This window comes from Brachyhypopomus gauderio, chromosome 1 (assembly GCF_052324685.1).
Source record: "Brachyhypopomus gauderio isolate BG-103 chromosome 1, BGAUD_0.2, whole genome shotgun sequence".
NCBI classification, from domain to species: domain Eukaryota; kingdom Metazoa; phylum Chordata; class Actinopteri; order Gymnotiformes; family Hypopomidae; genus Brachyhypopomus; species Brachyhypopomus gauderio.
In genome coordinates this window covers 26,853,036-26,869,182 of record NC_135211.1, presented here as the reverse complement: position 1 = coordinate 26,869,182, position 16,147 = coordinate 26,853,036, and the positions used below count along the sequence as shown (strand labels likewise).

General features: G+C 45.1%; 1 protein-coding gene across 1 annotated transcript; it reads right to left on the bottom strand.

Moving 5' to 3' along the window:
* Positions 1 to 3,341: 3,341 nt before the first annotated feature.
* On the bottom strand, positions 3,342 to 15,111 carry klhdc8a (kelch domain containing 8A). Its single transcript, XM_077006523.1, has 6 exons — positions 14,805 to 15,111; positions 8,394 to 8,825; positions 7,775 to 7,939; positions 7,425 to 7,643; positions 5,462 to 5,563; positions 3,342 to 5,321 (listed from the first exon to the last, which is right to left on the bottom strand). Exons 2-6 carry the CDS (start codon positions 8,767 to 8,769, stop codon positions 5,119 to 5,121), a joined length of 1,065 nt encoding a protein of 354 aa, XP_076862638.1. The 5' UTR covers positions 8,770 to 8,825; positions 14,805 to 15,111; the 3' UTR covers positions 3,342 to 5,118.
* Positions 15,112 to 16,147: the final 1,036 nt, after the last annotated feature.

Below are 16,147 nucleotides of genomic sequence, written 5' to 3'. Positions count from 1 at the left end.
GTTCTCCAGATGTTACTATGTGTTACATCTGGAGTACTATGTTACTCCAGATGTTACTATGTTACAATGAGATACCACACTCAGGTCAGTTTTACAGTAGTATCACCAAAAATACATCATAGTTGGGATGGGGCACATAGCCATCAACTTCCTACACCAGTGGAGTGTAGTTCTACATTAGTGTAGTGTAAGTCCTACACCAGTGGAGTGTAGACCTATACCAGTGGGGTGTAATTCTACACTAGTGGAGTGTAATTCTACACAAGTGGAGTGTAATTATACACCAGTGGGGTGTAATTCTACACAAGTGGAGTGTAATTATACACCAGTGGGGTGTAATTCTACACCAGTGGAGTGTAATTCTACACCAGTGGGGTGTAATTCTACACCAGTGGAGTGTAATTCTACACCAGTGGAGTTTTATTCTACACCAGTGGAGTTCAGTTCTTTAGCTAAACAGATGTGGTGTTGGCTTTTCCTTCTTGCCTCTCACCCCCTACACACCTTCCCACAATGGTGAATGAGAAAATAACTTCACAAGGTCACAGGGTACAACTGTCTCCTACACTCTGTTTCTCAGAAAGGCAACGCACACTGGAAAAAGTGAGAATTGCACAACCTAAAATATTTCATACATACATCTAAAATTAAATCATCCCCCTGTACTAATGAGACACAATTACAAGCTGTTAAAAATCTTAAAAGCTTAAAAACACTTTAGGGTGCCATGTTTTAGGGTTCGTGACTCTGAGAGGATATGATTGATGACAATGGTGGGGTCCATGCTAGTCCAGTTGTTTCTTGTTGGAATAATAAACACAGTTAAAGCAAAACCATGTTCTTGCATGTTGGTTCTCCTCTCCCATTCTCTTGACAACCTCGCTAAACTTCAACCTATGGCCTCCTGAACTGAGCAGCTATGCAAAGAGCAAAGAGATTACATTCAGAATAGCACCACCCATTACTTAGCTTAATGTGGAAAAATCGCTAGTGGGCACAAGCATACAGTATGAGCGCTAGCCCCCCAATGGCAGACCACCAAGGGAAATGACCCACTTTGCATAGGTCTCCCAGTGGCCAATGCTTAAGAAGATCACATGACCAGCTAAGTACCCCAGTGGAAGGAGCCAGGGGGCTTATTGCACAGGAAGGCTTGGTTACAGAGTAGCTTGACTACATGATGGCCAGCATTAACCACATCTTTAAAAAGGTACTTCAACCCCAGAGAGTGTCACCTCAAATGCCCCCAAGGACCTGAGCTTTACTGGCTAGCCATTGGAAAGTCTATGCAAAAAGCCACAGATCTGAAAATGGGTTTGTTTGGTTAGCTAAGGGTTTTTTTTTGTTACAGGTGATTGGTGTGTAGTATCAGTGTTTGAAAAATGAAATATGTTTATGCAAATTGTAAAAGAACTCGCCCATGTGGTGTAATTGAAATAAACCCAGCAGCAGCACTCAAACAGCACAAACAGTGTAACAGCACTCAAACAGCACAAACAGTGTAACAGCACTCAACGGTAGATCCAACTCAAATATACATCCTACAGCTACAATACAACAAACCATCACAGTGATTTTTATAAGTGTAACTGCTTCTAAAAGGATAGAATACTATTACTACTACACATATTGTGACAGTCACACAGCTAGTCACATTTCATTTAGAAAACATACTGGTAAGTATATGGCAGTCTAATATTTTGATTCTCTGTGTAGCTGCTGTCATTTGTAAGGGGCTCCTGTAAAAAAACAAGCTCAATTGGTTCTGTGGACACCATAAATGAGGAGTGAGACACTGAATCATTACGTTCAGCCTGATTAAATGAACACACAGTGAACAACAGCATGCAATAGTATAAAAAAACAAAAGCAACAGCACATTTCCTAGTCGAACCCTTTAAGGCCGTGGTCCAAGTTTGACTCATGGATCAGAGAACATTTTCTTTACTTACTGAGTTTAACTACCACTATATAATGGTAGTAACAAAAAGGGTTTTGTCTACCCTGTCTATGCATGCTACTTTAACTGAAGAAGTAGTCGTGCAGTCTAGTGTAAATAATGTTACACTAACAGCATGTTATGACATTTCGTTTAGAAGGTTAATTGTCATATAGGATCAGAAGGTTCAGGTCCTCCCGCACTCAAACGCTGATGATCCCCCACTGCTGGCCAGTCTCGCAAGATCTCACATGATCTCCCCTTTCCTAGAGTGACTGAGATGCTACACGAATGTCGTGTAATATGCAACTCTGCCTGGAAAGCTCTTGACAGGACTCTAGGACTTTGCAGTTGGTTTGACAGGGTGAGGGTGATCCTGTTGGCACACACCTTATTCATTCTTGGCAGTCTACTGCTGTCCAGCAATTCTTCATGGGTGGAAACGGCCCTGTTTGGTCTGCTGTCTCTGAACTCAGACCATGAGTTCCTAGGTTCCTAGTCGAACATGTCAAGATGGCAGTATTCGCCATTACATTAACACTGTTGAACCTTTAAATACCACACCACCACTCCAATCAAGAAAATCACAGCATTATAACATTATGATAATTCATAAATGTGTTTTAAATGACTTAATATATTGTTCATTAAATACATTTAGTGTTGTCGTATGTATAATTAGAGACTACAGCTGGTATTACTCACCCTCCAACCATTCAGAGGTCACTGTTCATTTTTTCAGGGTGGAAGTGACACTGACGCTGACCGGCACACAGCGGGCCTCAGACGACCCACCAGTGGAGTACCTGTTGGTGTCCATCGCTCATGCCAGTAATGCTGTTGAGCTGTGACTGTCACACAATCTGGTGGCTGTATGGTCAGAAACAAACTAGTGAGTAATGGTCCACTGCTAAAGTCATGTTACAGATGACAGCAATAGAATGCACCTGTCAGACAGGTGTAAGATGGGTGTAAGACAGGTGTAGGACAGATGTAAGACAGGTGTAAGACAGGTGTACTCAGTAATGTGTTCAGTGAAGGTGCTTCTATTTGAAATGACAAACAAACGTCAAGACACTGACAAAAGAATGTGAAATGAATTGTAAGAAAAAATTAATTAAAGTCAATCAGCTAAAAATGCCAGAAAGCTGTAAAAAGTTTTACAATACAGCTAAATATTTTTCAACTATGTTCATTTATTTAATGAAATATCACAACATTGTGAAGACCACAGTTATACCTTTCCTTTATAATAATTAAAATATATCAGGTTATTTCTTTAAATTAGTTATTTCTTTAAAATTGTGTGATTATTTGGGCTAAGATACATAGGTCTGTTGTATTGCAGCAAATGAAAATATTTACTGTGTGACAATGCCACCATGTGGTAAATGATGTAATTACATGTGCTCCAAAGCATAAGAAATATAGTGGTTTCTGAGCTATATCAGACCGATATCAGATAGATATCATTTAAGTTGTTCATAAGGCTTTTGATCTCCTGAGGCACATGACAGGTGCCTCCACCATGCTGGAAAACAAGTTTAGGCCTTGTATCAAAGGGTATTGGGGCAGAAAACTGTGTTCACACGGTGATCATGTTCGCACAAAGTTAAATATACTTCTGGAAGCCCTGACAACTAAATCCTAAAGACAACATTAGCGAAAATTACCCTTGTTTCAAACATCTGCTCTGCTTGCGGCGAGCAGAACTCTCGACTTCATTAAGATCTGGCTTCAACAGCGCTGCGTAATTAGTGCTAAACTGCCTCATACATCAGGGGGAACGTCGTTTAGCTGACGAAGAGCATATATCCAGGGCTGTGGTTTTGGAGTTGAGCTCCTGTTGGAGGCTAAAGCACCCCGTAGGGGTCAGAACTGGAGCGGTACGGGCAGGCGAGTGGTGCGGTGTGTCCATGAGTCATTTACCTCTGCACGCTAACAGAGGTGAGAGAGATCGATAGAGATAGAGCCCACAGCTCAGTCTTCCCCACCAGCACTTTCTCTGCCGAGATTAGGGAGACGGGGCTTGACATGATTAAATCAAAACACACAAAGGTGGTAGCAGTAGAGGTCAGCGCTATACACTGGGTTTCACAGAGGACAACACACGCAGCAAAACAGGATTCAGACATGGATGAGAAAAGCAGTGTTTTTAATGACAGTCCACACTACAAAACAGCAAATTTTGTTACATTGTGCTGGATATTTATTGCTGTGGTTTCCACGTCTATTCTTTGTATTGTAGGAATACCACTAGTTAGGACACATGAAACACTCCTGGTGTGCCTGTGGATTTATTGTATTCCAGTGCATTGATGTAAGCTGCTCGTAATTGTGACTACTGTCATCACCCAAAACCGTATCATCTATATATATTATTTCTGTGTGCTTACAATGAAAATCAAAATCTGATTCCACTGTCTCTGAGTCCATAATGTCCTTCAACATTTCCATTAATACACAACATTTGAATATAAATTACTTGGCGTAGACATTCCTTCAACATATTGTGTGAATCAAACAGACATATTCAAGAGATGACAAGAGAAGACCAGAACAGTCAGATAATCACACCCTGTGGGGCAAAAGCACATTTCATTACAGTCCGTCTTTCCCAAGCCGCAGGCACAGAAGCAGCTGACAAACACCACGTACCTGTGCCACCGCGGCTCAGCACCTGCTCTGGCTACAAAAGTCACTTTGTGAGAAAACAATGTCACTTTGTCGCTGAAATACTCAAGACCGTAGTTCGACTAGAATCGAGAGCCGTGGCAACCTGACAATTTTGTGTAAAGCTACAAAAATACCCTGCAAACGTCTCTGAAGACACTTCCTGGAGAACAATAGTCAAACACAGAAGAAGTCATGAAAAACATGTATATTTCTTGTGAAATCTCACATGCTTTGCTGTATCTACAGTATTCAGTATGTTGATATGTGGCAGAGAACATTCTGCTGCGAGCGTCTTATCTTGTGTGTGCTGCGTACTACAGACTACAGCTATGAGACGTCTTCTATTTTGTGCTTTGTTATTTAAAAGGGACCAGACCCTTCTGGGTGGTAGTGTTGTTTCCTATTGACAAATATAGCATTTGAGATACTCTACAGCAGGAGAGCTTGTTAAGCACTCTAATGACTTTCTGAAGGCAACTCTCCTAGGCTACAGATGGGCATAGTTAAATATTCTCCTCTTCTTTCACATAAAGAATCTCATGAGCTGAGCTTGGGATTTGATTGACACCTCCCACCACCAACAGGCGATCGCGGATCACAATGGTGGAGGCGGAGCAACGGGGTGTTGCCATGGGAGCCAGGCTCTCCCACTTCCTCTTCTCAGGATGGAAGGCCTCAACAGTGTCCAGCATTGAGGGCTGATGACCTTTGTGACCCCAGGGACAGAAAAGAGCACGAAACACACACGTCCGTTACACCATGAGCACGTCGTGATTGTGTATGTGCAGTGCAGCTATGAACGAAGTCCTGGGACGTATTTGTCATCGTGGTTCGGCGATAGCATACCTAGTCCCCCTGCCACAACCATCCGTCCCCGCACTATGGCGGCCGCAAAGTCTGCCCGCTTAGTCTTCAGGGAAACGGTGTCTTCAGACCTCATCCAGGATCCTGCAGCAAACACACCACACAACATATCACATCTGCAGTTTAGAATAGTGAAGAGCAAGCCCACATAAACAGTGCATTTTTTGGACCGAGCATATTAATGTCTACGACTTTTATGAATTTTTTGCTCCCCAACACATGCTGCAGAATATGTTATTGGAAAGCAGCTCACGCCAACTGCTGTCAGAGAGACAGCTCAAGATTAGAGTCTGTTTACTTCTCGATTAGGGCTGACAGAACGGATTCCATTTGCAGGAGTGCTAATGGCTAAGCCGATGCCTGCAATAAATGACTACGAGGACAATTTTGCAGAAAAGCACTGACTCAGAACACTTTAATTGCACTGAGGAGGCAGAGCCGAGCTTCTCTACCCGCCGCATGTCACAGCTGTGGAGCATTAATTTGGTGTATTATTTACACTTCCTATCACATTTGGCTGCCAAAATAGAAAGTCTCCCGGCCCAAAGACAATGAAGCGGTTGCAGAGCAACAACTGATCAGTGAAGCCAGAGCCTGAAGCTGTTTGGATCCGTCTTTTCAAGCTCCTTCGCTCATGACACCGTGGCAGCATTCTCCTGCCTCCCGGCGCTGGAGTGCAGCTGTGGCAGCGATGGTTCCAGCATTAACGGCTGCCCCGAGCTGCCATTTGCCCGGGCAGAAGCAGAACCGAGCCTGGCTCAGGACGTCAGCTCCGATTCCTTCGGCCAGCGACGCGCATTTGCTCTACGAGTGAATTAATCAGCCCGCCGGCTCGGACCGTAGCTCCCGTGCCTGACCCGACTGAGGAATGAGGAGTGTGGCAGCTTTAGACAGAATATTGATTATAGTTCTTGGCAGACTGGACACACTGTGGGGCCAGCCAAAATCCTGAGGCTTTTGTTTTTGCAAGGTGCTGACAGCACAGTTAATTTTTCTAAAATGTCTCCTATTACCGAATGAATCCTGTGTTCATTGGCTACTGCATCAGCGTTACTTCCTAATTGACCATTTTGCTCTGCAAAGTCGCAGTTTAATTAGCAGATGCACGACATCAAAATGAGCTCCGCAGTAAAGTACGCAGCCATCTTGCTCATGGAGTGCCGTTCTCCTGAGCTCCTGTTCTTTTCACAGCAGGCCGTGCATAGACATGGAGCAGATGCAGTGGACGAGGATGGGCTGAAAAATAACCCCTGTTCTGTGAATCTGGGCCGGCAATCTGGTCCTGAAGAGCATAGCTGGAACACCCCCTGTCATCCCCTGTAATGCAGAGCCAGATCTTATCGGCTGGTTAAATTCGATTGGGTGGGCTGTGTGAGGGTGGTCTTTATTGCCACCGATGCTTACAGGCCGAGGGAAATTAGATATCAGGGTTTAATCTCACAGACTCCCTCCGTGTACGCCTCCAACACCTGTTGAGTGACACCGACTGCAGTAATGGAATAATTAAAAAAAACAGATAAATGATTTATTACTGTAGTGAGCAAACTACGCATGGTGTGAAAATGATGCCCCTCCCACCGCTTCAGCCTGGCGGGGACGGCAGACATATTTGTATTATACCTTCAGGGCTGAAAAAAAGGTCTGTGAGCAATTTTCTGTCTTGGTGAGTCTGATTAGAAATGATTATACTTGAACGGAAACAGTACAGGGGGAAACCAAGAGGCAAGTCCTTGCAGAGAAATCAATAACTCATTTCAGCAGGCCCAGGGTTTGGCACACCTTGTTTCGTGCAACACCTTTTTTTTTAGTTAATCTGAATTGAAATTGAATAGAAAAGGGCAGAGTTATCTCTGAATGCTAATACAGATGTGCAGTATGACGGTCCATCTTCTCCAAGTAGCTGATCGATTTCTAGACGTTTTCTTCTAAAAGTTTAAGAACTCACCCTGGCTGGGATCAAAGATGTTAACGTTCCTGGTAAACTTAGAGCTCTGGTGAGTCCCTCCTTGGCGAAGTCCTCCCAACCAGCAGAGGCGCCCCGACCTGTCCCACAGCACCCCGGAGTACGACCTTTTACAGGGCAGACTGGGGAGGGATGACCAGGACCGGCTATCCATATCAAAGACTTCAAAGGCTTTCACAGAGCGCTTACACTGACGCCCACCTAGGGGGTAAGAGTTTTTCAGTGAAATAGGCCGACAGGTAAAGCGCGGCACACACACACACACACACACACACTGAGATGCTCTGACAGTTATAAAGTACCCCCTGCACTTCAAATTCAGCTCTACCAACCAGCTACATATATCTTGGTTCCCTGAAGGCAGATGCTGGCATCGTAGCGAGGTGTGGGCATGGGGGGTAGGAGGGCCCACATGTCCTTGCGAAGGTCGTATTGCTGTAGAACACTTCTGGGCATCAGGTCTCTTCCCATTCCCCCAACAGCAAAGACTCTAGCATCTGATCAGATACAGCAACAGGGCAAACCTTCATTTTGCTGTGAAGAACTCATTTAAAGCACAAAAAGGAGTCAAATAAATCATTGATATCACTTTATGCACTGACTTAGGTGTAAATGACATTCAAATAAAAATTCCCTGAAGCTTCACGGAGGGATTTCAATCTTATTTAAAAGAGTATATGCAAGCATACTGAAGGTAATTCAAATCATATTTCATCATGAGTCAAAGCAGACTAAGTTATAATCTAATATTTACAAACAACAAATCATTTGCACAATATTATCATTCTGTTTCTTTTGCTGATTCTTGAGTCTGTCAACCTTCCCTTCCTTAGCGGAGTAGTTGACATCAAAATGTTTATTTTGTTCTAAACTCTGATGTGTATCAATTATTTCACAGACATTTACTCAAGATTTACGTCACTACAAATGTGCTAGTTTTGCTCATACTACCTTTGACAGTGATGGCAAGTCCCATTAGTTCCTCTCTCAGTGAGCACCTCTTCCTCCACTTGCCCTCCTCTGTGTTGTACACTTCCACGGCCTTCAGGGGGTGCTGTTCCTGCCCCACGCCTCCCACCACCAGAAGCTGCTTGCCCAGGACAGCCACGGCGGCCCCTGCTCTGGCGGTGGGCATTGTGGGTAGACTGACCCACTGGTCCGTCTCTGGAGAGTAGCGCTCTAGGGAGCTGGTGGGCCTTCCTGAGGCGTCACACCCCCCCAGCATGTAGAGCTGACCTCCGACCTCAGCCAGCGAGTGGTAGACGCGACCGCTGGAAAGGCGGGCCAGGCTCTGCCAGTGGAACTCGTGGGCCGTGGGCACCGACATTGCCCTCAACGACCCCAGCGGCTTCTCAGTAGGACGAAGTCTCCCTTGTCAGTGAGCTACAGAGTCAGTGGGAAAGGTGTAAACAGAGCAAGGCATGTCTCTTTAACAAATGACCATTAAAGTTACACTAATGTCAAAAACTCACCACTAGAATAAAGTGGCAGTGTAAATGTAGAGAACACAACAACAGATCTAACTTACTACATTATTAGCAATTATGCAACCACTTTAGAAGGTCCATTCATAATCTAGACCAGGGGTGGCCAACCCGTCAGAGGACACTTTTTTTACTGTGTTACGGCAAAGAGCCACATCATACATAGGCACGCTTGAACATCACCAGGGTTGCCAAGATCACTTGGAGTGAGATTTGATCTTGTAAATTGTTATAAACATAAGGCATGATATGCTTCAGGACTTTGTCACATTTGGAGCACACTACGAACTCTGTTATGTACGCAACTGTTGTTTTCTAAGTAAAAAGTGGATAAACTCCGTTATCAGCACTCTTTACAACGCCACTGACCTGCACTCCCCTTTAGGAAGAAGAGAACAGACAGCAGCAGTAGTTTTGAAGCTCCCTCAGTCGTCTGCGGTGCCTTTGCTGCACCTCGTATGTGGTTTATTCCAAACGTGTGACAGAAGACCGCGCCTCACCAACGAGACTCAAAGCAGTCACTTCATACCGCTAGTCTCTCGTTTTCCACTATGCCGGTTTTAAAAGTATTAGCGGCTCGCTAGGCTTGTAAACAAACCGCGCACCACGAAGATGTAGCAGTCTGTCGCCCTCAGTCTGATGAGGTAACCGGGCCACGGCACAGACCGTTAGTGCAGGTGAGAGTGCGGGCCGGCTGGAGAGCCGCATGAAACCAGGCAAAGAGCCGCAGGTTGGCCACTCCTGATCTAGACGCATTAAATCCTAAATAATCCAATGCCATGACAGGAAATCAATATTCAGTAATCAATCATCAATAACAATGTTGTTATGAGGCATGTTGTTGATCTTATTCAGCACAAGGTTCAGTCCGATTTGTTCAATTGACCACCCAATCTATGAAGAAATCTGCCATCTTTTTTAAATAACATATCCCCATGTGTATATATTCACCCAATACACCCACCCAAATGTTTATATATAAACAACATATCCATATGATTCCAGAACTGCAGTGAAGCTTAGAAAATACATTCTAAAAAAATTCAATATTATCCAAAATTCCAAAATGTCCTCCCTCTCATGGTCAGCTGTGCGTGGCTGTTCAGCTGTGGTCCTCTTGAACCGTGTACACAATTAGCCTGAAGTGGGCTGTTGGACCACAGCTTAGCATCCATCAGTAACCAGGCAACCGCCTCCCGTCCCCACCCCCATCTCCCTTACTCCCTTGCTTACAATAAGCATTGACTCTCCTATTTTCCTCTTACATGGACACCTACAAGAAGAGCCACCTACAAAGTACACTAATTCCACAGAGACCTTCTCAAAGCAGTGAACAGCAACATTGATTTTTCATTACAGCAATGTCGTTTGAACTGACGCTCGTGTGCTGGTAGCACGCTACAGCACCGGGTGTCGACACTCATCAAAGTCAAACCTAATTAACACAGGATGGTGTGTTCAGCTCCGAGCTGACCCTGCAGAGGCAATGAAACAGCTCTACCGGGCTTGATTGCATGTAAACACATCAACCAGGCCGGTTGATATTCAACCCCCAAAACAGCAAAATCTCCAGTCATTCTTTGCCTTTTAGACCCGGCAGGTCACTGGAGGGTTTCACGGAGAAACCTCCACAGCTGAATTGGTTTGTTTGGCAGTCGTCGCTGCGTTGTGAGCCATCTAACCATACTGTAATAATGATTTGACTGGCTTATTACAGGTGGAGTGCTCTGGGCCTTTGGTGATGGAAAGAGAGGGTGTTAAGTACATGGGGAGTCCTGAAATGGGTGAGCACTTAATCAAGCTCAATCAGGCTGTAAATGAGACAGGCTCTCTTCCTCTCTTCCACTCTCTCTTGTAGTACGAATCTCTTCGCCTCAAACTGCACAGCAGACTGACTGTCATTTTCATTTTTCGGTAATGCAAAACGTGGCAGCCCAAGTCTGACGGCTGACAGGACCCGGAGCTTTTAATCCCACCATGAATGGAAAATCATACAGAACTTCATGAAATTGATACTCAGACAATTCACCGCCAATATTCTGTGAGACCGGTAAAAATTCAGTTGAACATTTTTTAAGTCCTTCACAGTACAGATTATCAGTAAGGTCTCTCTATTGCGAATACCAAGTACAGTTCTGGGGAGGGTATTTGGACATGCAAATGACCCTCCTGAAGCCGGAACAGATGAGTGTGGGCAGTTCCCCAGGGCTACACCCTCCGCCTTTGTGTTGAAGACCCAGCCATTCTTCCCTGTGCTCCACCGTCATTCAAAGGCGGGCTGTTGCGCGTTTCGTCCGATAGGAGACAGCGACATAAAAGGCAGCTCGAGGACGAGTCGTTTCGCCCGACTCCCTTGGATTCCTCCCCCTGAACTATGCAGAGGTGGGTTGCCATGGAAACAATGAGACGTCCTAAAGATGCGCAAGCCTCTTTTTCGGTTTGTTTTTTTTTCTGTTCCGTTTGTGCAGCAGCCATGGACGGTTTAGTCTCAATAATGGATGTACAAATAAACAACGACCACTGTTTTTTCTTTGACCCGGGCAGGCCTTCTCTAGTTAACGAAGCAGAATTGCTTTGTCCTGGCATGCATCGCAAAGCACATTAATTGCAATCTGTAACCGATTTGCTTCACCACTTCTTCCCCTTTTTTTTTTAATTAACTGCTTGAACAGCTTGAGTTCATCGGTAGGCCTATGAGCACCATGGAAGTCATTTACAATCAGCATGCGTCCCTTTCAAACTTTTAATTAGTTAGACTCCTCCTCCCACCATAACTTAGACCTAACTTCGGGTCTAATTTAATCCCTTAGCTGAGCTATTAGCTATATGGTATGATCCAGCGGGCTCTGGCTGTCTGCAGCTGTTGGAGTGCCTCTGTCGTCCTCTGCTCTGGACCTGTGCTGCACAGCAAGCTCTCCTTCATTGACTTCCACTTAATTAGCCTCTCCGCACTCAGACAGTGCTTACACGCAAATCCACACACAAGCACTTCTCAATCACAACACGGCAGGAGGGACAGAGACAGCAGGGAGGGGACAGAGGCAGCAGGGAGGGGACAGATGTAGCAGGGAGGGGACAGATGTAGCAGGGAGGGGACAGAGGTAGCAGGGAGAGGACAGAGGCAGCAGGGAGGGGACAGAGGCAGCAGGGAGGGGACAGAGGCAGCAGGGAGGGGACAGATGTAGCAGGGAGGGGACAGAGGCAGCAGGGAGGGGACAGATGTAGCAGGGAGGGGACAGAGGCAGCAGGGAGGGGACAGATGTAGCAGGGAGGGGACAGATGTAGCAGGGAGGGACAGAGGGGACAGAGGTAGCAGGGAGGGACAGAGGGGACAGAGGCAGTGGCTTTTAACGCTCCATCTCCATGGCCTTTGAGTGGTAAAGCCTCTACGGTGTGGAGCCTTTCTCAGCACTCTGTTTAGTGTCGGTATCACACTTCCATATTTCAGTCCGTGGAAGACTCCCACCTGTGTGTGTGTGTGTGTGTGTGTGTGTGTGTGTGTGTGTGTGTGTGTGTGTGTGTGTGTGTGTGTGTGTGTGACTGCTATGACCTGACACAAGGGCATTTCTTATAATAGTGCTGGCAGCCGATGTTACATCAGAGGAGAATCTGAATGCAGAAGCATTTGAGGGTGTACACAACACCTCTGATTCTCATCTTCCGTGTGTATTTTACAGGACTGAGTCCCCAGGAACGTTAACTGTTCACAAACATGACGGTCAATGTGCCACAGCTGCTTATTTTCCTTACAGGCCCTGGACAAATAAGTAAAACAAAGTCTGTCAGGCATTTAGTGTATTTTGTCCTTGGGGTCTGAGTGTTTAGTTTCTGATGTATACTGCAGTGGTAGGCAGTTCCTTTGATTAACAAGAAATCACATTCATAGTGAGTTTGAGGTATTGATTCTTTTGCAGCACCGTTTGCTAAACTGGCGGAATGTTTGTGGCACCGTGAGACGATTTCTTTTTCCTGGTGCACCTTTCCAGAGAGACAAAGAGTGCAGGTCCACACGGGTAGCTGAACTCCAAGGCCTCAGGAATAGTGATGACCAAACCAGGTCTGAACAGTCCTAAAACTGTCATGACCTGGTTCCACCGAACACGCAGGAACGCCCCCCCCTCCTTTATTTACAGAGTGGAGGAGTTTGACACCAAAGAGAAAGGGTTCCTCTTTGTAAAGCTCTGCTAGCATGCTCTGTTCTTTCCAATTGGGTCAGTGACAATTGTAGCAGAGCAGATGATTTCCATAGCAACCTCGAATTCAGCTCATGGGAACATGATACGGAACACGCGCTGCCAGCCCCGTGAGCGACGAGGCGCGCGCACAAACGAACACACGTGCAGCGGCGAGATTGCGTAGCCCTCGTTACCCTTCTACTTTCTTTTGAAGTGTATAGGCGCCGCGGCCATTTTCAGTTTTGCTTTTCAATTTCGCAAGAATTGCGTGGGCTCAATATTAAATATTCACAAGATCACGGCAAAGAACTGTGGTGGGGGGCAAGACCTTGGGCTGACTGTTACCAAAACAAACGCTGTCTGCTGAGCGACTGTGACAATTAGCCAGTTAACATCGCTCACACTAAAAGATGAGACACGCGAAGGTTTAATTTGAAAACAATGCCCTCAAACCAGTGAGAATTAATATGCATGAGCCTGAAGTTTGGTATTAATCAGATACTTTGCACAAAGTAGGACTGAAACTTTCGCACCTTTATTCGGCAATCGCATCGTTTGTTCCATCACACGTGTATTTCACAGGAAGCCGTTTAGGCCCAAGACAACGGAAGAAGAATCGCAGAAAAATAAGCGCTAAATCTGGGTCACGAGCGCAGGGCAAGGAATCAGCAGCGCTGATTTTATACATTCATCCCATTCATTTCGAAAACGGCCTGTCTCTTGGAAAAGGGCCCTTTTAGACAGAAACAGTGGACCGGATTCAATTATCGAGGTTTTAAGATCCCATTTGAATATAAACGCCAAAGAATAATGAGAGGGAGGATGGAGGAAATATTCGGGAGGAAGATTACAAGTGGGAGCGCGAGCTAAGTTTCTCTAAAAGCGCGAGCCCAAAGGCCTGGCAGCTAATTGCTATGGAAATGCCTTTGTAGAAGTGGAATGAGTTTAAGGCCCTCGGATTCTCAGTCAGCAGGACTACAATTCCCCCGCGGTACATCCAGAGAGCAGTACTGCGGAAATCACTGAAGCTCAACTCTGAAACTTGGCAGGCTGTGACTGCACCAGACAGCTAACATTTGGAGGTGGTGGACATATGCAGTATACCAATTTGAAAATCCTGAAAACTAGCAGGAAGTGAGAGGGTCAGTGATGTGAGATGACTGAAAAGCAAAATATTACTGCACATTTTGAAAATCTCTGAGAGAATAGCCTATAACAGTCTGCTTGCAAAGCGCGGTAACCTTTAACGGACATTTATCTGTTGTATTTCAATGACCACGGGGTTTTGATTGACAGCATAAAGAGGCAATGACCTTTCGACTACAATAATGCAGTCCACTGGCATCATGGCCAAAAGTTTGACATACTGTTTCTGGCACAGACACAGAACTTGTTTGGGACTTAAAAATGTTTAAGTTGCATAAAAATATTACTCAGTATTCAAACTACATCCATTTACAAGTAGAACTTTAAATAACAAAAACATTACCTGTCTTACAGGTAGGACTGCCTAACATAAGAAATATTTGCTTTTTTATATTTAAAACATCTACCCCTGTAAGTAATTTCACACAGTTCTCACTTCAAACCCTCCAAACATAATCGGACTCTCCGGTAGGCGAAAACAGAGAACTACGAGTACACGCCAAGCCTTGAAGCCTAATCACAGCAAAACTGAAATGTCTGGAGTTTTAATCACTTACTTTGCGTTCGGGGACGTTTCCCCTCGTCTCCTCGGGCGCTTCCTCGTGGCTGTGGTTGCGCGCGGAAGAGTAATCACAGAGCAATAATCCGCTCGTGAAACAGACACTCCCTTTTCGCTCCGTTCCTCGCGCTTTCCGCCAGCTACTGTACTGCCATGCCTCGGAGAGCGGCGCGAGCGACAAACACGCGCCGTGTCCAAACAACGGAGAGATTCTAATGGCGTTTTCCTTTCCGGCTGATATAGGTCACGTTTGAAATATTCATTCCAGCCTTTTATTACAGTCGCCGCTCAGACATAAATTTTGAAGCGCTCCTGGGTCTTGGAACGTTTCACTAATAAACCACGTAGCCATCTCCCTTTAGCATATAAGCATATATGCGGAATTTTTTATGCATGTAGTGTTTTACAAATATATTTTTCTTAAACCGTTAAGGGGCTACGTTCGAAGGTACCAGAAAACCCTGTCTTCCTTTCCAGCATTTGTGCTGATATTTTGGTCAATAAAAAATGTATCAAAGCACTGTTTTTTTATTTGCATAACATGCTATAACGCCACAGTCAGGACGAACATTGGCAAATGATGTCTTATGATGTACATTACAAATAGTGTATATTTCTGTTAAATATTATTATTTAACTCTGACCGTGTTCAATTGACGTATAATGTAACACTATATGGTTTGGTTACACATGGACTACTATGGTATTAAGTTATTGTGAATGGAACTAGTTCTTATTTGTCTAAGTAAATCCGCTGATCACACCAGTTGGTCTTTAATCCGAATTACATTCAAGCTGCTTCTCAATGTCTGTTTTTCCTGGCGTTGACTGCCAGGGGAACTAACCTTCATGCGCAGGTAACCACAGAACAGTAATTACAGCTTACACCAAGACAACACACACACACACATACACACACACACACACACGCACACACACACACGCGCACACACACACACACACACACACACACACACACACACACACACACACACACACACACACACACACACACACACACACACACACACACAGTTAGGGGAGCAGGTGTGATATCTCGACACAGACAACTGTTAGTCCGTTTACCCACAGAGAGCACATTAGAAATGCATCCGCATTCGTTCTGTATCGAGTCAAAAGCACGTGGGGTCGGAAGGCGATGCCTTCACAATGCTGAGAACACTACAGCCTCCGGCAAGGTTTGAAGAGTGAAGGTCTTTTTAAGTCTGCAACTTTGATCACCGGAGCGAATAAGACAGAATCAGAAAGCACAACATCAATCGTCGGCCGGTTGTACCCCTGTGAGGGTCCTCGAAGTACAGCATTATCCATTTACCAGTA

Bases quoted from the DNA above. Each gene is read 5' to 3' on its own strand.
- klhdc8a (XM_077006523.1), bottom strand. From the start codon at position 8,769: ATGTCGGTGCCCACGGCCCACGAGTTCCACTGGCAGAGCCTGGCCCGC. The intron at 7,940-8,393 runs GTAGTATGAGCA...GTATCTGATCAG, and splicing joins ACTTGCCATCACTGTCAAAG to ATGCTAGAGTCTTTGCTGTT. The intron at 5,564-7,424 runs GTGAGTTCTTAA...TGTTTGCTGCAG, and splicing joins CATCTTTGATCCCAGCCAGG to GATCCTGGATGAGGTCTGAA.